Source organism: Nasonia vitripennis, assembly GCF_009193385.2.
Source record: "Nasonia vitripennis strain AsymCx chromosome 5 unlocalized genomic scaffold, Nvit_psr_1.1 chr5_random0003, whole genome shotgun sequence".
Lineage (NCBI taxonomy): Eukaryota > Metazoa > Arthropoda > Insecta > Hymenoptera > Pteromalidae > Nasonia > Nasonia vitripennis.
The window spans coordinates 134,274-158,971 of record NW_022279653.1 but is presented as its reverse complement, the minus strand read 5'-3'; the positions used below and the strand labels follow the sequence as shown (position 1 = coordinate 158,971).

The following is a 24,698-nucleotide window of genomic DNA, read 5'->3' as shown; positions in this document are numbered from 1 at the left end:
AAAATTCCTCTCGCGCTTGCGAAAACTACGCAGCTACTGTTAATGATTGAATAGTTCGACTATTCTACAAATTTACAATTTAACAATCCCAAAACGTTAGAGCGCTAGATATAACGGGGTTCTATAGCCCGTGTATAGGAAATCAGTGGCATATCCACTGATCTGTCGTAAAGCGGGAGGAGAAAATGCAGCACCTCGTTGCAGGCTTCTTGCAGGCTGTACGAAGCCTGGCCCGTAGCGCAGTATGCTGTACGTGCTCGTCCAGGAACACGTGAGCCCGCGGAGGCATCGTGAGATTTTCTGCTACGTAGCTGAATCGAGAATTACTTCTAAGAAAGCACGGGAAAGGGTAGAGTCAGGAGCGAAATCACACAGGCAACGTAATTTCAATGGTTTCGTTTATGTAACTTCAAGTTCTATTACATGAAATGCGCGAAGCAAGAGAGAGACGAAGCAGGGCCTATTGCACCGAGAGAGAGAATAGCGATCAAGTAGGTACTTACAATCCAACACGTGCAGTCTCGCAAGGATGCCTCGTGGCCTCGACTGGAGTGGTGCTAAGCAGATGACCAGAGCCCTTGCAAGGCAGCAGAAGCTTTGTGGCCCTGTGTGTGTGTGTGTGTGTGTGTGTGTGTGTGTGTGTGTGCGTGTGTGTGTGTGTGGCTGGGTGCAGCGTGAAGTCGAGCGGCAGCCGACTACGCAACCCATGACCGGCAAGCTGGGGTGACTTGCACTCAAGGATATTCCACCCGGTGACACACCAGGAACCGTCTCGCAAGCAGCTACAATCCTCCAGGACGCACACATGCCAGATATAAAGCTAAGCAACTCGAAAAAAAAAACACGACCGTTCGGCTTGGCGATACAAAGATGATTGTCGCGGTGCGGAACGCGGCAACATGGTCAGCACGGGCTTCCTCCCACTCTCTCTCTCTCACTCTTACTCTTGCGACGCTGTGCCTCCCAACACAGGTGCGCAACACTTGACGCCTCGTACGCGCCAAGATTTTTCGTTAATCTCGGGATTTAATGTAATCGCCGACGTTTGGGAGAACGTGGAGGAAAGAAGGAGGAAGTAATCACACAATTTATTAACTTGTATTGCACGTATATTTATCCCAGCCCTTCCTTACAGCGTGGTGGCCGTAGCCGCCCACACACAATAGCCACGCAGGGCTCGCCGTCACACCTCTACTCTCATATACGCGCGCACGCCTCGAGTCTCTCGCCTCTGACGTCGCGCAGTCTGACCCGTCTGCGCTCTCTCTCTCCCGCTTCCGAATTTCGGCTCGGCGCGACCCGCTCGAGTAGCGATACGGCCGGCGCGCTCGTTCTCTCTCTTTCTTACCTGGTGTAGGAGAGACGAACACCAGTCTCTCGTCCCCCAGTGGAAGCCTCGCTAGCCCAGGAGGTGCTGGCTTCCCGTACTCTTTCTCTCTCGCTCTTCCTCTCTCTCTCTCTCTCTCTCTCTCTCTCTCTCTCTCTCTCTCTCTCTCTCTCTCTGCAGACAGGGGAATGAAGGCCTGGCTCCCGTTCCGGCTTCCTTCCTCTGGCTGAACGGCTGGATAGTCGTCTCCGGGGAGGGATCTCTTCCTCGGGGCGATGGTCCAGGTCGTGGCGCTGCTGCTCTCTATCTCTCACTCTCACTCTCTTCATGATTCCCTCTCGCGTGCTCTCGTCACTTCGAAGTGTTATCGACAAGGCTCGGAAAGGAACTTCCGACTGACTCTCCGAACTCCTGTCGCTTGGCCTCGTTCTGTCGAAGAACAATTTTCTCTCTTCTCTCTGGTTCTCTGACTGACTAACGGGCTCCGCTATTCTCTCTTTTCCCCACCTCGGACACTGCAAGGTTGGCCGTTTTATAGCCTGCGTCGAGGTTCGTCGGAGACCTTCCGATCTCATCTCTTCCTCTCTACGCAAACTGTTTTGCTGGCGAATCACTTGGCACGCTTTGTTCCATGCTTCTTCGCGCACTTGTTGGAGATTGCGTTGATGCCGTCGTTGCACTTCTTTTTCCTCCTCCTCGATATCGAACTCATGCATCACCTGATTAAAAACGCGATGGCCTTCAAGTTCGAGCTCCTCTTCAAGGGCCCTCTCTCTGGCTTGCTCGTAGGTCATTCCGTTCGCGCGGAGTTCCCCTATGCGAGTCACGCGTTCATTCAAGCGTTCGTTCGTTTCCCGATACCGATTCTCACTCTCTCTCTAATACTTTCTTACTCGCTCTCTCCCTGGTGGACGTCCGTCGGTGCTCCCGCCGGCGCCTCCCTGACTCTCGTGGACCTGGTGACGGCTAGCTTCCTCGGCTCTCCCACGCCAAGGCTGCTGGTTGCTCTGGTCCTCCGGACAATGATGGCGGACTGGCTAGCTTCCTTCCTCTCGTGCGGATGGTTGCTGGCTCGTCCGGGTGTCGGCACTTGCTCGTGCCAACGCGCTGCACCTATGACTCTCTCACACTCTCGCACACTCGCACAACCTCGGGAGACTCTCCCGATTCTCCTCGCAACAGAGGAGGCCACGTATCTCTCTCGCACGTCGACGTACTCCGTCGACAGTCGTGAGAGAACTCCCCGATTTCCCGCTCGTTCTCGCGCTCACTCTCCACTCGCGCTCGTCGGGCCCGCGCATCTTCCTCGCGCCTGATTGGCTGGCAGTCCGCGCGGATAGCGAGTCGCACATCGGCGCCCACTGATTGGCTCGCGACATGCGGAGGACCAATCAGCGCGCGCGCCGTCGAGGCTCACTCTCGCGCCAACGATGCTCACTCTCGCGCTAACGTGGACGGTTAGCCGGCCCGTTCCTCGAACTCGAGGTCAGGCTGGCACCGACAACAACAATCCAACTCGCTTGTTTCTTCCGCGCACTCAGAGCTTGGCCGCATCGAACGAGATTCCTCGTATCGACGCGGCTGCGACGTTTGCAACGTCGCAATCCCCTCCCTTTAACAATGCTTCCTCTCTCGGAGAAGTTGGCCTTAAACCTTTTACTGGGTCCTGGGTCCAAACTTTCCTCTTTTCGCAGCATCTCTCCAGCTCCACTCTCTCACTTCCTCTCTTCTCCATTCTCGCTGACTCCTCTCTCGAAGAAGTTGGCCTTAATCCTTTCACTAGGTCCCAGGCCAACACTCTTCTCTCCCCTGCACATCTCTCTAGCACTACTCTCTCACATCCTTTTCTCTCCACCTCCGCTGACTTCTCTCTCTTCTCATTTCCTTCCTCAGCTCTCCGTCTTTCTAGCATTGCCATTTTTCTCCGGCAATCTAGACACAGACCTGAGTGGCTCACTCGTCTGCAAAGTTGTCATGATGTCTGTGGCAATTGCCTACGCGCAGGACATTCCCTTCGTGAATGTCCTTTTTGTTGACATGCCCAGCAGATCATCTCCGGGTAATTCAATGCCCGGTGCCCCACTTTACAGCAGGTGAAGCACGTACCATCTCCTCGCCTCTCCCCTCGAGCCACGGCATTAGCGGTCGGACGCACCAGGCCGCGCCATACGGTAGCTCTCTTTCTCCTCGTTGAAGCTCTCTTTCTCTCACTCGTCCTCTCCTCAACCTCGATAGAAGGCAACTCGTCACCAGGGCCTGCATGCTATGTCCTCTCGACTGCAGCGGCTCTCTGGGTCTCTCCTTCCTCCTTGTACGCCGCACCGGGAACGCGCATCTTCTCCGCTGGCAGCGGAGGTGCGTAATGGCTATCTAACTCTTTTAGCCGCTCCCAGCGTCGGCCGTACCTCTCCAACTCTTCCCAGCTGTTGACGCATTTTTCGCCAATAGCTCTCCGGTATTCCGGAAGGAGGTTCTGATATGCGATACGAAGCAAATCACATTCGGATGGAGGTCGGCGAAAGCGCGAAGCCAGATACTGAAGACTCGCGATATACGCCGCGACCGAGGAGTCTCCTTGCTTCCGACTTTCGTCGAAAAGCTTTACTCGCGAGCCCCGCCGACGACGCTTATGACGTACTGTGTGCCAGTCGTCGCCGTTGGCTGACTCACTGTCGCTAGAGCGCACGCGTCGCAGCACATCTCGTGGGGACACGGTAGAGCCTCCCACGCTATCACGTTTAGCGTTGGGCTCTACTCCGAGTCCCACTACGAACGGCCGTTTCGTCAGCTGATTCATCGCACAATATGGTGCGACTTCAACAGCTGACGACTGATCGCTGAGCTCTCTTCGCCGTCTTTCTCCACACGAAAATACGTCAGCAGCTTGCCTCGTGGCCCGCTGCGTATCTTTCCGTCGCTCACACTCCGCGCACTTTACACTAACACTCGCGAAAACACTTTACCTCTCCCTTTCGATGATCGCGAATCCCCACAAGGGATGCCAATTGCGACGCTGTGCCTCCCAACACAGGTGCGCAACACTTGACGCCTCGTACGCGCCAAGATTTTTCGTTAATCTCGGGATTTAATGTAATCGCCGACGTTTGGGAGAACGTGGAGGAAAGAAGGAGGAAGTAATCACACAATTTATTAACTTGTATTGCACGTATATTTATCCCAGCCCTTCCTTACAGCGTGGTGGCCGTAGCCGCCCACACACAATAGCCACGCAGGGCTCGCCGTCACACCTCTACTCTCATATACGCGCGCACGCCTCGAGTCTCTCGCCTCTGACGTCGCGCAGTCTGACCCGTCTGCGCTCTCTCTCTCCCGCTTCCGAATTTCGGCTCGGCGCGACCCGCTCGAGTAGCGATACGGCCGGCGCGCTCGTTCTCTCTCTCGCTCTCTCTCTCTCTCTCTCTCCCGCACGGATACTCGCGAGCACAGCGCGCGCTCACGGCAGCGTTGTCGGCCGAACCAACGCGGCCCCCCCTCTCTACTCTCGAGCACGCACACACGTATCGGCGCGCTCACTAACAGCTCGCGCCGGCGGTCCCGGCCTGGCGAGGCCTAAACCGACGCCGGCGTAGCTATCGGTTGTCCCCTTCCTTCTCTACTCTCTCCCGCTCTTCTCGATGCTCGCGCGCACCGACTATGCCGCGCGTTGGCAGCAAGCCCGACCTGCTGCTACCGAGCAGCGAGGACTTCTCGAACGCCCCGATGCTTCTCTCTCTCTCGCTCTCGCACACACACACTCTCCCGCGATCCTTCTACGCTACGCTGTTCTCTTCTTTTCCCGCTCTCGTGTACACTGGCCCGATGCCCCGCGTAGACGACGTCGAGGTGTACGCCCGCACCGTACACCGCTCTCTCGTCTCACTCACTCTTTCTCGTACACACTCGCGACTTTCTCTCTCTCTCTCTCTCTCTCGCTTCTCTCGGCGGCCTAATGGCTCGCACCGAGAGTATCCCGAGCAACCCAAGAATTCTTACCTGGTGTAGGAGAGACGAACACCAGTCTCTCGTCCCCCAGTGGAAGCCTCGCTAGCCCAGGAGGTGCTGGCTTCCCGTACTCTTTCTCTCTCGCTCTTCCTCTCTCTCTCTCTCTCTCTCTCTCTCTCTCTCTCTCTCTCTCTCTCTCTGCAGACAGGGGAATGAAGGCCTGGCTCCCGTTCCGGCTTCCTTCCTCTGGCTGAACGGCTGGATAGTCGTCTCCGGGGAGGGATCTCTTCCTCGGGGCGATGGTCCAGGTCGTGGCGCTGCTGCTCTCTATCTTTCACTCTCACTCTCTTCGTGATTCCCTCTCGCGTGCTCTCGTCACTTCGAAGTGTTATCGACAAGGCTCGGAAAGGAACTGCCGAGCCGCTCCGCCGCGCGCGCTCGGCGTCTCGCCGTCGTCCGTCGGGCCCGGCTGATAACGTAGCCCGATTGGCTGCGCGAGGCGCGAGACGTGCTAATTGGCTGCTCGTTTCGCGCCAGCTCGAACCGGCGAGCTCCCCCCTTGGGTACGTCGGCCAGCGAATTCCACGAATTCCCGGGACGTAGTTCGCGTCCGAGAAAACGCGGGCCTCGCGGGAACCGATCGTCTTTTCTTCCTCGCATCGAGTGAGGTTGCCGCGCAAACAGCAAAGCGCGATTTGCTCGGCTGCGACGTACAACGTCGCACTCTTGACGACACACGCGCGCGGCTCTCTCTGTGCGTTCGCAGGGCTTTCTGCTCTGTCACTTACCTTGCAGCTAAAAAGTTATATATCGATAATGTACATGTATATATATATATATATACTAGAGGGGGTTCCCCCTGCTCGCTCCGCTCGCCAACCCCCCAATTTTAAGTTAAAAATCAAGTCTTGAGTATAGTTTTGATAAATTATTTTGTGTTATAAAATCTAATAATACTGTATATACAATAATAATACTATATTGCAATATAAATATTGGAAATTTTACTTTAAATTATATTAATTTATTTAATATTGATAAATAATATTACAATAAAATGAATTTAAAGAATACAAAAATGATAAAATATCATATTCTTTTATATGATAAATTTATTAATTTTTTTCTCTTGAGTAAATAACAATATAGGTTATTATTTAATAAAAAATAATTAATAAATATTTATAGCAAATTTTATATTTTACAAAAGATTAAAAGGCTAGATTTATTCTTTACGAAAGAACAAATCGTGCGATTTATTCTTTGCAAAAGAATAAACTGTGACATTTATTCTTTTGAAATGGCGGACTGAAATTTCATTTTTTGGAAAAAATTAAATATTCTTTGTAAAAGAATAAATTGCGACATTTATTCTTTTAAAATGACGGAGTAAAAATGTATTCTTTAAGAACGGTTAAATTGAGAGATTTATTCTTTATAAACATTAAACTTTACGTTTTATTCTTTACAAAAGGAAAAACTGTACCTTTTATTCCTTTTGCCCTAGTCAAAAGTATAAAAGTAATGATTTATACTTTTCCAAAGAATAAATCGAAACATTTATTCTTACTAGCGCCTGTTTTTACTCTTTAGACTTTAGAGTGTATATGTAGCTATATTCATTTTCATTAATGTTTATTTACAACAACCTCAAACTACCAAACATGTTCCAATATCATATCCTTAGTATTTTTGATATTTGATCTGCTAAATAAATTGAAACACAACGAGTGCACGGGAGTCAACTCGTTATAACTTAAGGGACGATTTCCACCCTTATAGATGGATTCTCAGCCGATAAAAATAATAGTCTCGTGAATGTCTCATCAAGTAATACTCTTTAATAAAGTTTTGGAATTTTGTTGAATTTGTCAGTTGGGAAACTTCCCTTGTAAGAGTAACCCCCAATAATTAAGAGTGTACGCTTATTTTTGAGAGTATCCCTGGAGATTATACCATTAACTTTGAGAGTACTTTCCCAATATTTGAGAGTATACCCCCAATTTTGCGAGTATATTTTTAATTGTTTAGAGTATACACTTGAAATTAAGAGTTAACTCTCAAAACTAGGAGTAAACTTTCATGTTTGAGAGTTTACTCCTGAAAGTCTTTTTCGTAAAGGATATACTCGTGCCTTAATACGCTCTTTTTCTCTCAAATTCGAGGTCACAATTCTCCCCCCCCCCCCCCCCCCATACAACAACTTTGGTCTCTACCACTTTTTTTTAATTTGGCGTTGCTAGAGGAATTACGTAGGCGGGGTTTCATTCTGGCTGCAGGACATTGAGATGACCTTCAGTGCCGCAACCGAACATACCATTCTGAACGTAAAATTTACCGCTCTTTCCATTCCCGCAATAAAAGAATGGGGTTCCTATTTAAAAATCCAAAGTTGACCTTCAAATGACCTTGAAAAACGCGTTCAAAGTCAAATCCAAGGTCACCATCGGGTTGCCCCTTCGATATCCTACAACTTTGGTTTCTACCATTTTTTCGATTGTGGCTGTCCCTGACGAGTTATGAGCGGTGCCCGTTTAAATTGGGCCACCCTGTATAATCTCACTGTGATGCTTACTTCTCGAACACGGCAATTCAGTTTTATTGAACCTCGAATAAAATAGTGATTTTATAATTAATCTTTATATAAAATTGTATAGTGTATTATAAATTTAAAGTAAAATTATTTTTATTGTACAATATACCATACATTGGTTACAGGAAGAACAAGAAGGTGTTGATCCGTTGACAACAAGGCTTCCTGTTAGTACACCAACAAAGATAGACTGTGACACTAAACGGTATTCTTTCCGTCCACTGCGATATCATCGAAGTTCTGTTGGATTTCTTAGTTCAAAATTTGGTCCAGTCTATCAACAGGATATTCCACAAGAAGAATTACAAGACGAATAGTATGTATAGCATTATATATGATTTTACATTAACGGCTTATCGTATATAAAACCTATTTAAGGAGACACCTTTAAGGGGATGAATACACCTTCAATTGTCAAAAAATTAAAATTTAATTTTTTGTTTAAAAAAAGAATTAAATTATTAAATATATTAAGGTATTGTGAAATGATCACTTTCTTTCGCATTTTTAAAATACTAAAAACTAATAAGATTAGTTATTATAAAGTAAATCCATCGATACCCTTCCTACTAGAATGCAGTGTATACTAAAATATAGCAATCTCTACAAATTCAATATTTAATTGAATTAATAAGAATAAGGAATGACAACGTAAGGCGAAGTAAACATAAAAGCATAATTAAACTCGAAGTAAAATCAGTTAGGAAAATCAATAATAATAGTAAATTCACGTAAAATACACAGTACAACTCTACGGCAAGAGGCGAAGGGAAGCACACCGATACGCACACATACATTGCAGTTCTACAGCGGAGGCTCAAAGCTAAGCGAGGCACACCAATATGCACGCACGCCTTATGACTCTACGGCGAGAGATTAAGCGAAGCACACCAATATGCACGCACACATTGCAGTCCTACAGCGGAGGCACAAAGCTAAGCGAAGTACACCGATATGCACGCACACATTTCGGCTCCACGGCGGGAACACAGCAGACGCAAGTAGAGAGAAAAAAAATAAGAGGCCTACTGTACATCATGGACCGCGCATACCCGAAAGCGATGCACGTGCAATGAAGAGAGGCCGCGGAACGCGCAATGCTATAGGCAAATGACACATAAGTCACGCGCGCTGCCAGCTCGAGGAGCCGCCAAAGAGGGCACCGCGCAAGTTGGCTCAAAATGCACAGAGGAAGCTTCTATGAGCCTGCAGATAAGGAAGGTAAATCAGAGGCGAGTTTGACAGGAGAAGAGCACGAGGGGACTCGATGTACTAGAGGAGAGGATTTTTACTCTGGTTTTCTGATTGGCCCTCTCTGCAACGTCACATGCATAAAAAGCTCCAAATAAGGCAAGAAGCTGCATCTAGGCCTCCTAATTGTCCGCTTCAAAAATCGTTGCCACGCGAAAGCTCTGCCCGAGCCCGGTCCGGTATAACATCTTGGAACTTAGAATATTTTCGACCATTCGGGACTTAGAATTATTTCGGCAGATCGCGACTTAAAACCATTTTTACAACCCGGCACTTAGGAAAATTCAGATTATAATATTTCAACTAGCAAAAAGACTTCGAAAACTTCTATCCTTTAAATTTGAATAATTTGCAGTCGTAGAACGTTTACATTGAGGTTCCTTGTTTTCGATAAATAATTCAAAAGTTTTTGATAGTTGCGAGCGAGCGTTATCTAAATTCTGTGGCAAATTGAATAAACTGCATTAAAATTTAAATCGCGAGTGAATAATTAACCCGAAAGCTCCTGATCCCTGTCGCCCCGTTCAAATCGAAACCATCCGCTTCGGAAGCTGAGCCAAAGCCGCTGAGAGGACGTGCTGGAAGCAGAGCAGGCCCATCGCAGAGATAAAGGAAAAGGTAAGTGATTTTAATTAAATAGGCTGCATGCCTCTATAGCGCACTTCTCTCTTTCTCTCTCATAATTAGAAACTCAATTAGCCCACCATATTCGCGATAACGACATTACAATTAGAGTAACGTCCTTACCACAAATTTCTCGGAAGTTTACGGAATCAACGTTAAAGAGTTTAACTAAAATCAGTGCGTATAACGAAAACAGTGCAATTTCGAAAGATTTTCCGGCGGTTACTGAAGGCCGTTCTATTAAACAGATCGCGAAGGTAGTCAAGCACCGACGGCGCTCAGCTTCGCGCTTTGAAGCTTTGTCCTCGTCCGTGCTTATGAAAGCAAAATAACCCGTAGAGTTACTGTCCGGTGACAGCTTTCAATAGCTTAGGACATAACAGTATAATGTAAGAAATGCTTAGAAATGATTTGGCGATGAAAAAACTGATTTTTTTTTTGCTTATTCTGGCTCCTTTTTGTGTATAAAACTTTTTCTAAACATTCAAATCAAAACCCCTGCATTCATACCAAAACTACAGGTGTACAAAGTATCCTGCTTGAGTTAAAGCCCAAAAAAACCATTCATTCACTTGGAATCCTACGGACAGTGAGCTGAAATTAGTAAAAACAACATTAAGAGAAAATTAACATTAAAGTTTATGATTATTGTTGAAAGTATAACTTGAATTTATGCTTACTAATTACTACCTTCGTGACCAAGTTTTCTGTGTTCCATACACAAAGACCTTGACTCTCAGCAATTATGAGGTATATTCACTTATACTTCTGGGCTCTTTACGGCTTTTTTTACCTGCAAACGAAAAAAGGCATTTCATGCATTTTTATAAAAATGTGATAAAAAGGTTATTTTATCTATCTTCGATAATGAAAACACTTTATACTTTTCTTCTGGTCACTGTGTTGAAACTCCAAGTTGAAACTGTAGAAAATTACCAGTCTAACCTCCAAATGTCAAAATGTTTAGTCCGGGAGCTCCAATCTCTGTAGCGGCTTGTTCTTCCATCACTGCAATTTTTACGGAGTCCTTGGTCACTTTTACACACACTTCACTGAATTGTTCGTTGATTGAATTATATGCAGACTAAGCCATGGGTTTTAAGCAGTCCATTAACCCACAAAATATTGATAGACCAGCGTGTCCAAGTCCAAGAGCACGAAATGTAACCACTGCTGTTCTGTTGTTCTTCCAAGCATGGTTCTTGACGCAACTTTTCTGCATGAGTTAAAAGCTGCCAGCTGACGACACTCAATGCACACTACTTTAATCTTGAATCCTAATCCATAAGCTTCGGATTCGCCAAATTGAACTTTGTTATGGCATTGGTTGCAAATCAAAAGTTCCTCGAGCGCGGGTAACAAAATGTTGATATCATTCAATCTATTCCTGACCTCAGAGGTTCCTTCTGCTGCTGAAGTTTGTATCTTTTTTGCTGAACTCGAAGGTCTTGACTTGTTGGCAGGTTCATCCTCACTTGTTACTCCTAGAAATCGTCTTGGCCTCTTTTTGCCTCCTCCTAGAGGGTACTTCTTGTTTAGATTAGTACTCGCAAAACGTCCTTTGGCATCTCGATGATCACACACATTTTAAAAATCACTAACCTTCACACTTTTTTAAAAAACTTCACTGCTCTGCTTTTAGACTTAACTTTTTTTTTAACACTTCACTTTTTTTCTTTTTAAGGTTATAAGCTTTATGCTATAACTCCAAAAACACTACTTAGATAAGTATTAAAACACTTTTGAAAAATATCAGCTGTTTTTATGCAATGCAAAGATATCAGCTGCGTTAACTGAGTGTAAAACACATGCTAGGATTATACAAGCTGTGTTTTGAAATATTTGCTGTCTGCTAGCAGAACAGCAGAACGGTCGCTCTGTCTTTCTCCAACACATTGATTCTAACCTTACTATAGGTGGCGCGCGGGCGCGCAATATTTAAATTCAAATAAATGTCCCTACGTTTCGATCGGAGCCTTATATAAGATGCAAAATTAGAAATTTATTTCGAAAAAACGCAAAAAAATCTAATCAATACGCTCAAATTTATTTACTAAAATGTAAGTAATTATACGTATATGTATACTATGGTAAAAAACCAGTGTTTTTCACATTTACTATGAAAATTTCTTTCAGATTGAATTTATAAAACTTAAAATTAAAATTATTAGTCGTATTAGACATAAGATAAAAAATAAGCAATTTTACGAAAAAATTTTGTTTTAGTATTTTGCTTATAACTTTGCGGGGAATTTTTTTTTTTTTTGATAAACAGGTTTCAGGAGCTTATTCTACAGAAAATTTCCTGTCGAAATGAGCATTAAAAAATCGATTTTTTTAAAGTTTAAAGGTGTTGTGTTCCTTTAATCCAAAATACAATTTTTCCATGTCGAACATCTAAACCTACTGAAAAAGCTCAAGTGATTAGCACTCGATAATCATCTAATAATTATATTTAAAGCATGCAAAAACGTCAGAAGATTATTACCTGATTACCATCTGAATATCATTTTTTAAAGTGAATACTTCTATAGGCTCATAGGCTCGCCGGGTACACATTTTACTGGGGAATCACGGCGCACACTGGGCCCTATAGACATTTATGGTTTCACAATTCTTTACAGACCATGGTTTTCGACCAGTTACAATCATTTTTTTTTTTTTATACTGAAGTTTATTAAAATTCTAGAAGACCCACAGATAAGGCCAGATTTTTAGAAAAATGTTATAATAAATAATTCAAAATCTAAGTTAAACAATAAACCCATAAACCTTAAGGCATTAATGGCAATAAGCAAATGGGCGGCTACTGAAGGAAGCTATATATATTTGTAAGTGGTTATTGGGGTCGCTGATTATAAATCTAGTATTAGTTTTGCCAAATTGATTTGTTCAAACAATTTGTTTAAACAATTTATTGCAAAATTATCTTTATATTTAAAACTACTTTAGTATAGTCTAGTTTTGCACTGGGTACTTAATTCCCCGTATATGTGCAGCAGCGTTCATCACCGCACCAGTAGTACTGCGCTTATCCGCTAGGCGGTGACGACACAAGTTTTCGTATCCGTCAGCGAAGTAGCGTCCTCAAAGGCATATAATGATGCACTAATCCATGAATTTTTACCGTACTTTTTCGTGCTAAAAGTTTGCCGTGTTAGAGATCACGTTCGAGTGGCAGGCTAACGGTTAAATATTATTATATATAAGCATTGAAATTAAACTTTAAAACTAGAATAAATATTAGGAGTTTTCAGCGATTATCGTTGCAAACAATTTTTTTTAGCCGTTACCACGGCTACTATTTGCATAGATAATGTTCACGATTATTATCAGTCGTTCTCACGACTACTTCTCCAGCGATTATCCTTGCAAATAGTTTTTCATCAGCCGTTTTCACGGCTACTGTTTGCATAGATAATTTGTACGGTCTTTTTCAAACAGACATTTTTACGACTAGTCCGGCGATTATTGTTGCAAACAGTTTCTTATCAACCGTTTTCACGGCTACTGTTTTCATATATAGTTTTCAGGTTAATTATCGAGCAGTCATCATCACGACTGCATCAAAGTTACCTTTCATTCATCCCCTCTAAGTGAAACCTAACAATGAATACTCTTTCTATTCAAAACATTATATTGAGTGATATACTGTTGAAATTAGACAATAAAAGTAGAAGCATAAATTGCTTGATTGATTATATTAAAGCGCAATATGAGCTTAGCAATGAGGAATCAAGCATCGTTAAAAAAAAAATTAAGAGTTCTTTTATGGCCACTATCAAGTCAAAACTATCTGCTGTACTTTATAAAGAACACATATTTAAAAAAAATATGTATCTTGGATAGCCGATAACTTTGTTGTAAATTTTGATAAAAACCTGAAGCGTGGAAGACCTGTCACTGATAGTTTTGAAGGCAGTTCGAGATCTACGAAATACAGAATAATTCAGTCTATTACTAGTAGCTTTTCTCAGGAATAAATAAAAAAAGCTTTTTATACAAATTTACGAGATTCTGGGAAAAAGCATTTAATTAAATAAATTGAAAATCTTTTAAGCGATCCCAATTGTTCTACGAATAATTCAATTTCAGAGGAAATAATTCCTTTCACCAAAGATGAAGCAATAGCTGATTGAAGATGCGAAATTGTCGAAGTGGCAGTATGATACTATTCGCAAACAGGTAAAAGGAAAAAATGTTGATATTTTCATACCTTATAAACAAACTTTTTCAGCAAAAGAAAATTGTTATCCTATATCTTCTAGTTTCTCCATATCTAAAAAAAGTGGTAGCGTTGATTTACAACAACTGTTGAATCATACATCTAAACGTCTCCTACAGATACCGGATAAATTATATAATTTCAAAACTAGTAAGGCTGAATACTCTCTAGTTTTGACTAGTAAATGGGGATGCGACGGATCAATGTGGCGTAACCCTTAACCTGGTTCGACTAGGCATTGCCGGCCAATAAGTTTTATCTATGCCAAGGAAATCAGTGATAAAACAGTGGCTAATGTTAATGCTATGAAAACTAAGATTGAGTCACTATTGCCTTCAATTGTAAATACAGATGTAAATCAATTCAAAATACACCACTCATTAAAACTAACAATGATAGATGGAAAGGTATGCCAAGCAATAACAGGTTCTCCTTCTTGTGCAACGTGTTGCATTTGAGGAGCAAAACCTTCACAAATGAACGATTTGTATAAATTGGCTGAAAGAACCGAAGAAAATTTTGAGTATGGCCTTTCATCTTTACATGAAAAAATACGATGTATGGAAAACATACTCAACATAGCATACCGTTTGAATTTTTGTAAGTAGCAGGCAAAATCAGATCAACAAAAAAAAATCAATGCCAAGAAAGAAAGCTTAGAATTTAACACCGATTCAGACAAGAAACTGGCCTGATCGTAATTCTAAGGATGGTAATACTGCTAGGAGATTTTTCCGTGACCCTGCACTGACAGCTGAAATTACAGGTATCAATGAAAGTTTAATTACAAGATACAGTGTAATACTACAAGTTCTTGCTTCTAAATCTAAAATAGACTCCAACAAATTTGACGATTATGCAAAAGAAACTGCTTAGTTATATGTCTTTGTACGATTGGTTCTACATGCCTGCATCTGTGCATACAATTCTCCTTCATGGTGCGAACATTATAAATCACTTTCTTATTCCAATCGGCATTTCATCCGAAATGCTTGTTCTCGCTGTATTTGCGATCAAAATCACGACCATGAGTGTGGCAGCGAACACAACCATGCTTATAACACCCGTGAAAATGCAGTACCACTTTCTGATTGTTTTCTAACGCGCAAAATCCATCCACCAGAGGGCCTTCGGGCAGTCTCTTTTCACGCTAATTTACAGAATGCTGTATCGACCAGCATGTCTCATGCTATATCCACGTGAGCCATTGTGCTGCTTCAAGCGAGTGTTTATTGGATCGACGATAGCCACCCGGCGGTATAATGCCTATTGTATATTTTTTTAAAAATTGCTCACGGTACACACGCATACACGACGACGCAGTAGTGGCGCACTTTAAGAACAGATCTTTTACGCCGTATTCGATAAATGTCGTTCTGAAGGCAAGACATGCTAGTCTTAATATCCTAACATCCTGCTTACAATACTTGATGCTCTCGTTTTGAAAATCAGAAATGTAATTTTGTTCTCTTCTATCGTCGTACCACTCTAAGAATGTTTTTCGCTCCTTGACACCCGTCAAGTCGGGTGAGTAGCTCTCTACGGGTGGCATCTCGCTCACATCGTTCTGATTCTCCGGTCTGTTGAATAAGTGGGGAATGTTCCCTTGTCAATACCACCGCCAAGTCCGTAAGCTTTAGTAAAGCGCTCAAAGCCATATGTAAATAATTTAAACTATCTAAAAATGTTATGTGTGCAAACTTCATAATAATTATTTTTGACCCGTTTAGAATTATGGAAGGCATTTCACAAAAATCTTTGCGCCCCACTAAATATTTCAACACGAAGTGTGCGTCGAATCCTTGAGCATTGTGTGCGATACAGATCACGTCTGCAATATTTTTTCAACGATTCAAGGCTAAGTCTACTAACTGTTTCACCGGGTCGTTCTTGAACACATGCTCTCGCACCCCACAAAAATTACACGACTCAAAAATATTTTCGTTATCCAGAAATGCCCTACATACCTGCTGTACTACACACAAGTTTGACAACGTGTATATGCGTCTTATCATCACCCAATACGGTCTCCAACTGTTGTGTCTCGTAATCGTAAAATAAGTATAAAGTCTGTTTTTTCGTGGTGATACTAGCCGCCGGCTGACGCGTTTCAGCTATAGGCTGCATAAAACAAAGATGGCCGATTAGCTGCATCAGCTTACAAACTTTACAAAACACTGTATCTCAAATATGAGAGGCTGTATCATTACTGTATCGTTCACAAGGCGGTATCTGCAGACAACTGCGACAATTGTTTGGACATCTATGATTCTTTTTATTCGTTACTTTTTTTATTGCAAGGTATGCAATACCCCTTACGGCTGGCCGCAGCTGCCAAGTTTAAAATAGGCTGATATTGTCGACTACTCTCTTAATATATAATACGAAGAGTATACCTAGCAGTATTATCGACATTGTGAACATATTCCGGTTCATCGCGTATAGGCTTTTCACCTTAGGCAGAACCTTGAAATGAATAGACTACTATTGAAACGTCTAAACACGCGTAGTATTTTTGAAAAAGTTTTATTTGGGGTATCCCACAGCCGATCTTGGGTATAACAACTCTAGCACTGTTAACAAGTTCTATAGCCTTCTCTCTTTGTCATTTGTCATTACATTGTCTGATTCTGTCACACATTTTCTGCAGATACCACGTACGAACATAACCGCAGACAGCATACATAACTACGCTCAGTTCGCGCTCTAATCTATACCTAATTTACACTACACCCTGTCTAAACTGCTCTGAGTTTATTGTGATACCGACAAAGTCGTCTGGCGTTGTAGTCCCGCACACATAGCTGTACAGATCACGCATAGCGAGCCGTAGCCATTCTACGACGTTTGCTTTCTGTGGTGGCTGCCTGATAGTGATCAGCACCTCATGACTATTTAGACAGAAAAACGGATTATATCTCGTGAACTCCCGATGAATCACGATGTGCTGTCTTGGCGAATGTTCAACGCCAGCGCCCTCCCGCAACCATAATGCTAATTTATATTTTTTATTATTTTGCATACTTTACATTTTATTCTTGTAGTAATGTGCATTTGAGAGGGCTCTTACATTCATCATCATTATCAGTACCACTCGATACACCCTCTCTGCTACTGTGTCCCGATGTTTTGTCAACTACTGATTCAGTGTCTAAGGATTAACCGACTGAGGAGGAGGAGAAAATATGTCGGTCTCTGTCTCACGGACATACTGGCTCAATAGGTCCTGTGCAGTTGCGTAGTGATTTATATTCAACTGCACTCTTTTCAAAATAGAATGTTCTTGGCTCTATCGGTCTTCCCGAGGCAATTTGTACGTAAGAAAGGAGAGAAAAAACTAGGGTTTTTCTTTATTCTTCCTTCGACGTTTTGGTAGACAATGCTAATTGAAAAAATCTATTTTGAATAACCACCGAGGGATCAAGTAAACGTAGGAGAATTACTACTCTCTCTACGAATAATTGCACCATTTTCATTTTCTTCTTTTGTCAGTGGCTTCTACTGCAACTCGGTAAACTGGGCATGCATAGCTGCCAGCTGCGTGGTCACTTTTCCCACCTGTGCCTCCTTCGCAGAGTACACAAATAGGTTGGTTTTTACACTTTTTTGCTTTGTGCCCATATTTTCCACATTTAAAGCAAAGTTTACTTTTATCTTCAGTTACTGTGCAGTTTCTGCCGATATGGCCAAAACTTAGGCATTTATAACACCTAAGCGGCTTGTTTTTGCGGTTAGCCACCCGGATCCTACAGTTGACTCATCCTATTCTGATCTTCTGTAGCTATCACCGTACGTCTTCCGCAGAGATCTTATCGTACAGTCTTCTATTATGTTCTCTTCGCCAATTTCCTTCTGTAGTGCTTATAGTACCTCCTCTTTTGAGGTAAGCATGTCCAGATCTCTTACCTCAATGGTTTCTTCTTGCTGGAGTGTTTTTATTGTGGCGCCTTCCACTAGTACTGCTTTAACTGCTTCTTGAAAGTCCGAGGTTTCGATTTCTCTTGTGTGTTTAAGCTCCATTAGAAGATCTCTTGCAATTGTTCTGCGTATTTTATTTACGCTATTTCCCAGCGTGTTAAGTGACGAAGCCGTTTTCATTTTTAACAAAATGTTTTTATAGCTCTTACCTTCTGCAGCCTTGATGATTAAAGCTTTCGGCCTGTGAGGTCTTGCCCGCTTCGGTCCATCCTTGCTGGTCCTATTTTGGTTTGTAACGCCAGGGACACTTTTATTCCCTTTACTTGCCTTTTTCTCCTTTTTTTTTGACTTTCTTGTGACGACTTCTCGCCACGTTGCCTTTATAGATGGGTTATCCTCTCCTATATTTCCTCCATTTTTATCCTGCAAAGTAGTTGGGGCTTCCTTTGTTGTACCCGCCTTCTGAAATCTAAGACTTGGGGTTGTCTGGGTTTCCCTCCCCTAAGTTCCCGGGCGTTGGAATTGCTGTAAGTTATCATTTGCCATGCAGAGATTCTTATAGCTTGCTCTTATGATTCGGGCAAGATCTTTAATTTGTTTGTACACATTGTACCTGTCCCTGACATAGTCCATCAATTCATCGATTCTGCTGCAGTAGTACTTAGGCATCATGGAGAAAATAAACAAAACCGACTTTGACCCCCCACCCCGAGCCAGTGAGAGGTCAAGGTCAAGATCAAGATGGTTTACTCACCATAGTGTCATTTGTACTTTGGAGAGAGTTCCTTTACTCTCCCTCTTTCTATCCAAAGTGCCTCTGATTTTTTAAGACACTTTGGAGAGAACCTCTCCCTCTTTTCTTTCTATCCAAAGTGCCTTTGATTTTTCAAGACACTTTAAAGAGAACCCCTTCCTCTTCTCTGCCTATCCAAGGTGCCTTGGGTTTTTCAAGGCACTTTGGAGAGCGATGTAGTGACTTACTTAATAAGGTTGAAACACTGGGGTCTGCTAGCGCAGCCCAGCGTTCTTAAATCTATGTTCGCGCGCCGTCACGCTCCAATGCATATACGGTGGCGGGCCGCCTCGGCCCAGGGCGCCAGGCATCGAGATGCCAGGGATCCCGCGATCCCCTTTCCGTGTGAGCGCCACCGTGTGTTGGGACCCGACGGCGTGGGAGATGAGCTCGGCTAGCTCTAAGGAAGGGGTGGAGTATCGAACAGGGTCGTGGGTCATAAAACTCATTAAGGCTTGCTGCGGATATGATATGTCGTATTTATTCTTCATTTTCCCTCTTAACAACCACGGCAACCTGCCGCAAACCTGCGGTCTCTACAGTCCAGAGGCACTACGCTGAGCTAACTAAACTACTATGCGGCACGTCACGCCGCCGATCGAGGTCATCGTGATTAAGAGCGAACTTCTACACGCGGCCCCGCAACAATTTTAAGAATTCTAACCTCCTTCCTGGGAGATCACCCGCGCCCACCGAGCAATCGACGCCACCGCCACGCTCGTCAGCGCGCCGTCCGCCACGCTCGTCAGCGCGCCGTCCGCCGACTTGTCAGTGCGGCCGAATACCCGCCTCGCCTCTCTGATCGTCTACCGGCCCCGACGACAGCGCGTCCGTCGCGGCGTATTCTCGCGAGTTATGCGATTTCCCCGGCCCATCAGACGCTTATTTTTCCATATACCGCGTCGTGAAAAACCCGTACTCTATAATAACTCCCCGAAAACCACCTCACGAGGTGACGACTTCGACACAACCTAATAGCTAATTTAACCTAATCGCTAACTTACTTACTAACGGTAGCTCGGTAATATGCAGTAATCGGTAGCTGATAGGGATAGCGGGGGTGAGGAAACGATAGCGGGGAGGTACAATACGAGGGGAGAGCGATAGCGAGGAAAAGACAAACGGTAGCTTGAGCGAAGGGCAACGGTAGCGTGAAAGGAACGATAGCGAGGAAAAACGAGAGCTTACAAAATTCGCAACAGGCGACGAGACCTCACGGCACTCGACTCGCCGCCCTTGCCACGACCGTCAAAGTGCATTGCGTCGCACTAACCGTGTCGCGACGCGTTCATCCCAGGCACAGCCGCACTAGTTTATTCGCACGCTAAGTACACTGTTACTTACTTGCTACGATAACGAGAGCGAAGGCGAGCTGCAATGGCGCGCGGGTACCGGGACAATCGAAAGCCTCGGTGAGCAGCGCAGGCGTCCTATCGGTAGCAGCGTTGCGGAGCGAAAGAGGCCGAGCTCTCCCGACGCGGCAACACGTGGCCGCCGGGCCAGCGCTGCGCGCTCCCCACGCGAACTACTCCCCCTTCTGTGCGCCTACTCGCGGCTCGACCTGCCACGTTGCGAGGTTGTCGTCGCCTCTCTATTGCGCGGCGCAAATTTTCCACTTGTAACGTGCAGTCGAACTGCCACGTTACAACTCCCTTCTTCCTGGGGTGGAGGGGTTGCGCTGTAGTTAGACCCTTTGCTTGATGGTGGTAACCTGGTTGGTGGATGGTTGGTGTCGTCCGGTTGTAGTGGTTTCTTCGCTGGCCCAAAATCGCTTGAACTTACTACGCAAGCTTTCTGAGTGAGAAGGTAATACGGGGTGGTAGGTTAAGAAATAATGCTTATTTTAAAATAAAGGCGTCTAGGTTAGGTGATCATATTCTTTATTCCGACCCTCCTAGCACAGTTAAGACAAAATAAAAGAGAACGATAACAATTTTATGTGTGGTGTAAGGTGTGACGGTAGCTTAGGTGATTTGTGTAGGTGTGTATAACGATAACTGAGAGTGGTAGTATGTGTGTAAGTGAGAGAGTCAGGTTATTACAAAAATTACAGGTGTAGCGAGAGCGTGGGTGTGTGATGAGGTGCGTAAGGGTAGGCGAGAGCGTGCGGTGAGTCAAGGTCGATAGCCAGGTAAGAGTCTCGTCAGTCGTCGTGTCGCGTCGGTCTTATCGCCGAGGGGGCAGTTGGTCCCGATGGATGTTGGTGCCCCGAGAGGGGATGTATGGGCCCTGGGCTCGCCAAGTTTCGCCGTGGACGGGGCAGTCTCGGATGGTGACGTTGCCCAGACCACACCGGTAGCAGTAGCGGTAGTTGTGACGCTGGCGGTCAGGGCAGCGTGGAGCTCGATGGCTGGAGCTTCCGCAGGCCCAGCACCCTGGCCGGGGAGCATTCACGAAGACCTGCCTGCCGTTGATGGTTTGCCACCCCGTGAAATTCTCGGGGAGCAGGTGTGGTGCCGATGGCGTTGGCTCTGCTGTTGGTCTGGGGGCCGGTGCCGAGGGGGTGTCATCCTGGCGGTGTTCGGCCTCGTTGCTGGTCCGTGCCGCCTCCATCTCGACTCGAGCTTCCGTCGGCTGGGTCGTCTGCGTCTCCGCGTCGGTTGTGGTCTTCGTCGTCGACTTCGTCCCTTTCTCGTCGGTATCTGGTGGGTTGGTCTTGGTCGTGGTGTCTGTCGTCGTCTCGTCCGTCCAGGTCTCGACGTCTACAGACGGTCGGAGTGGCTGCACCGAGAAGCGCTGTCGCGAGCGAGAGGCCACTACTATTGGTATGTCCACTTTACCCGTGCAGGGTAAAGTGGACCCTGCTGCCTTGCAAGGTCGGCTGCGCACCACTTCGACGATCCTGTTCATCGTCTCTTGGACCGCATCTCGGATAGGAGGGTTGGCGCGGAGGAAGGCCTCGATCTTGTCGACGTGTCCGTCGAGGGGCTCGTAGGCCCACAGTGCCTCGTACTCCGGGTACTCCGCGTCATCTGTCCATTGTCTGTCTGTCCTTTGTCTGTCGCGTGGTCTCGTGTGGGGTCGACGAAGGGAAGGCTCGTCGTCCAAGCGTGGTCTCGTGTGTGGTCGACGAACGGGAGGCTCGTCGTCCGAGGACTCCATATCCCAATCCATCGATTGGGATTTCCCCTCCTCCTTAGGGGGGCGGGGTGGCGACGAAGGGTGCGCCTCAAGTGTGAGTGGCGTTTGGGGTGCCTCGGTCGTCGGTGGCGGCTGAGGTGCCTCGATGGTGGATGGTGCCTCAGTGGAGGGTGGCGCTCCACCCTCGTCGTCGCTGCTGATCAGCACGTAGTCCCCTTCGACGTCGACGTCCACCTCGAAATCTGAGGTGTCCCCCAGAAGGGTGTCCTCGTCTGCCGAGGACGATCGAAACATGGCTGTCTCGAGGTTCGTTGCAGTCACGTGAGCGTGCGTATGTGTCGATAGCGTTCAAGGGGTGTGTTTCGTGCGGTAGCTAGTGCTGGTACGTGTATGTGTGTGAGTGAGAGTGAGTGTAGCTGGCGTATGTGAGAAAAAAAAACTTGAAAGAAGCGGTAGCGTGCTAGAAGCGGAGATTCTGGCGATAGCGTGGGTGATGTGCAAGCCTGGAAAGAATGGTGCAGCGTTAGCGGAACAAGATTGAGGGTAGTGCATCTGTTCAGGGTGTGTTGTCTGTCTGTCTTGAAGGATTGTAGCGTTTGAGGTCGGTAATGTGGATGTGCGGTAATACTTTACCATCTCTCCCGACTAATTCGTAAATTAGTGGTGATATCACTTTCGTAACCGTGAATGGACCTTTGAACTTATTTACAAGCTTTGCTGCTACATTTTTAGCTGCATTAGATAAAACTCGATTTTTCACCCATACCTTCTCACCCGCTACAAACGTTATTGCGCGGTGCTTTTTGTCGTAGTGCTGGGCATGTTGATCACGTGCTGTCTCCATGTTGTACACGACCCAGTCCTATATTGCTGTCAGTCGTCGCATGCGTGCAACCCAGGTTGCCTCGTCTGTTTTGTCTATGTCCGGTATTGATTCTAATTCTTTGCGCAAGCTAAGTACGGGTAATGGTTCTCGGCCAAAGTTGAGGAAGGCTGGTGCTACCCTGTGGAGGCGTGTTTGGCAGTGTTGAATGCGAAACAAAAATCGAGCAAGTATTTATCCCAATATCTACGGTCCTGTCCAATAAATGCACATATCATAGTTTTTAATACTCTATTAACCCTTTCGACTGGGTTTGCTTGCGGCCTATAGGGAGGTGTGTTCGAGTGGTGGATTTTAAGTTCGGTAGCTAGCGATGACATCATGCTATTCACTAATTCCATGCCGTTGTCTGGTAGTAAGACGCGAGGGGTTCCCCATCGGTTAATGACTAGGTCTAAAAGTGCATCTTTAATTTTCTTTCCGGTAGCTTTTCTCAACGCCCTTATTTCGACCCATTTTGTAAAAAGATCTTGAATTACGAGTACGTATGCCATGCCAGACTTACTCGTTGGAAAAGGTCCCATTATGTCCGCCGCGACTACTACCCAGGGGTGCTCGATTACTCTTTGACCTAGGTGCCCCGGGGCTAGCCTCTGTTCGACTTTCGTGCGTTGGCATACGTCGCAACCTCTGATGTAATACGTTACATCCTTAAACATTCCGGGCCAAAAGTAATCCTGCGATAAACGCGCGTATGACTTTTCGATTCCCGAGTGTCCCGCTTGGGTAGTCTCGTGGGCTTCAAAGAGTGCTTTTTCCCGTTCTATCGTTCTTAGGACTAATTTCCATTCCGAGCCGTCGTTAGTTATCGCGTCCAGTACTGGATTTTCGACCCTGTGATACAACCGTTCGTTAATAATTTTCCAGTCTAACAATAAGAATTTTCTCGGATTATTCTTTACGTTCTCGATACGCTTATCATACCAGTCTACGGGGGTATCGGAAATAGAAGCTAGCGTTTCCGTTGTACTTTCAAACATTCGCGACAGTGCATCGGGCACTTGATGTAGGGCTCCCTTTCTATGTATTACCGTAATATCCTGTTCCAGTAGTAGCATTGCCCACCTCCCTAATCTACCTTGAGGGTTTTTGAGGTTTTGCAACCACAGTAAGCTGCTGTGATCCGTAATGACCGTGAACGGGGATCCGTCCACGTAACGTCTGAATTTCTCGCACGCCCATACGACCGCTAGGCATTCTAATTCTGTATTGTGTAATTTTTCTCCGGAATTGAAAGGGCTCTACTTGCGTACGCAATCACGTGTTCCGTATCATCGATCGTTTCGGTCAAAACTGCTCCCAGCCCTACCATGCTCGCGTCTGTGTGGATTGCAAACGGATTTTCAAAATCTGGTCTAATTAGGATAGGGTCTGAGGTTAGTAGTTCTTTTAAGGTGTCAAATGCTTTGGATTGCGCGGGGCCCCATTCCCATGTTTGTTTCTTATGGAGTAGTCGGGTAATTGGTTCAGTTATTGTCGCGAAGTCTTTGATAAAGCGACGGTACCACGATGCCATCCCGATAAAGCGTCTGACTTGGCGCAGCGTTTTCGGTGGAGGGTAATTTCTAAGGGGTGCCAATTTTTCGGTGTCTATTTTCAACCCTTCCTCGTTGATAACAAAACCCAAGTATCTTACCGACGCGCAGCAGAATTCGCATTTATCTCTGTTTAGCGTTAAGTTCGCGCCCTTGAGCTTATCGAGAACAATTTTTAAATAACGGAGGTGATCATCAAAGTTTTCTGTAACTATTAATATGTCATCTAAGTAATAGAATACGCGTGGTTGTAGGCCCGGGCTTAATATTTTATCTTGCAATCTTTGAAATGTACTTGGCGCGCCCGAAAGGCCAAAACAAAGTCTTTTGAAATGAAATAAACCGCGTCCCGGTACAATGAAAGCTGTTATTTCCCTGCTCTTTTCCTCTAATAAAATTTGAAAGTACGCTTGTTTAAGATCTATTGTCGAAATATAGCGCGCTCGCCTTAGATTATCTAAAATTGCGTCCATCAGTGGGAGTGGATAAGCGTCTTTCTTTGAAACTTGATTTACTTTACGTAAAT

At 45.3% G+C, this 24,698-nt stretch overlaps 1 protein-coding gene across 9 annotated transcripts in view; it reads left to right on the top strand.

Moving 5' to 3' along the window:
* LOC100117692 (potassium voltage-gated channel subfamily H member 6) overlaps positions 1 to 24,698 on the top strand; it is a 536,423-nt gene that overhangs the window by 419,133 nt on the left and 92,592 nt on the right. For all 9 annotated transcript variants that reach the window (XM_032602146.1, XM_031932880.1, XM_031932886.2 and 6 more), the window contains one exon: positions 7,988 to 8,178. In XM_032602146.1, the coding sequence (XP_032458037.1) occupies positions 7,988 to 8,178 (191 nt within the window). The remainder of the gene's footprint in view (positions 1 to 7,987; positions 8,179 to 24,698) is intronic.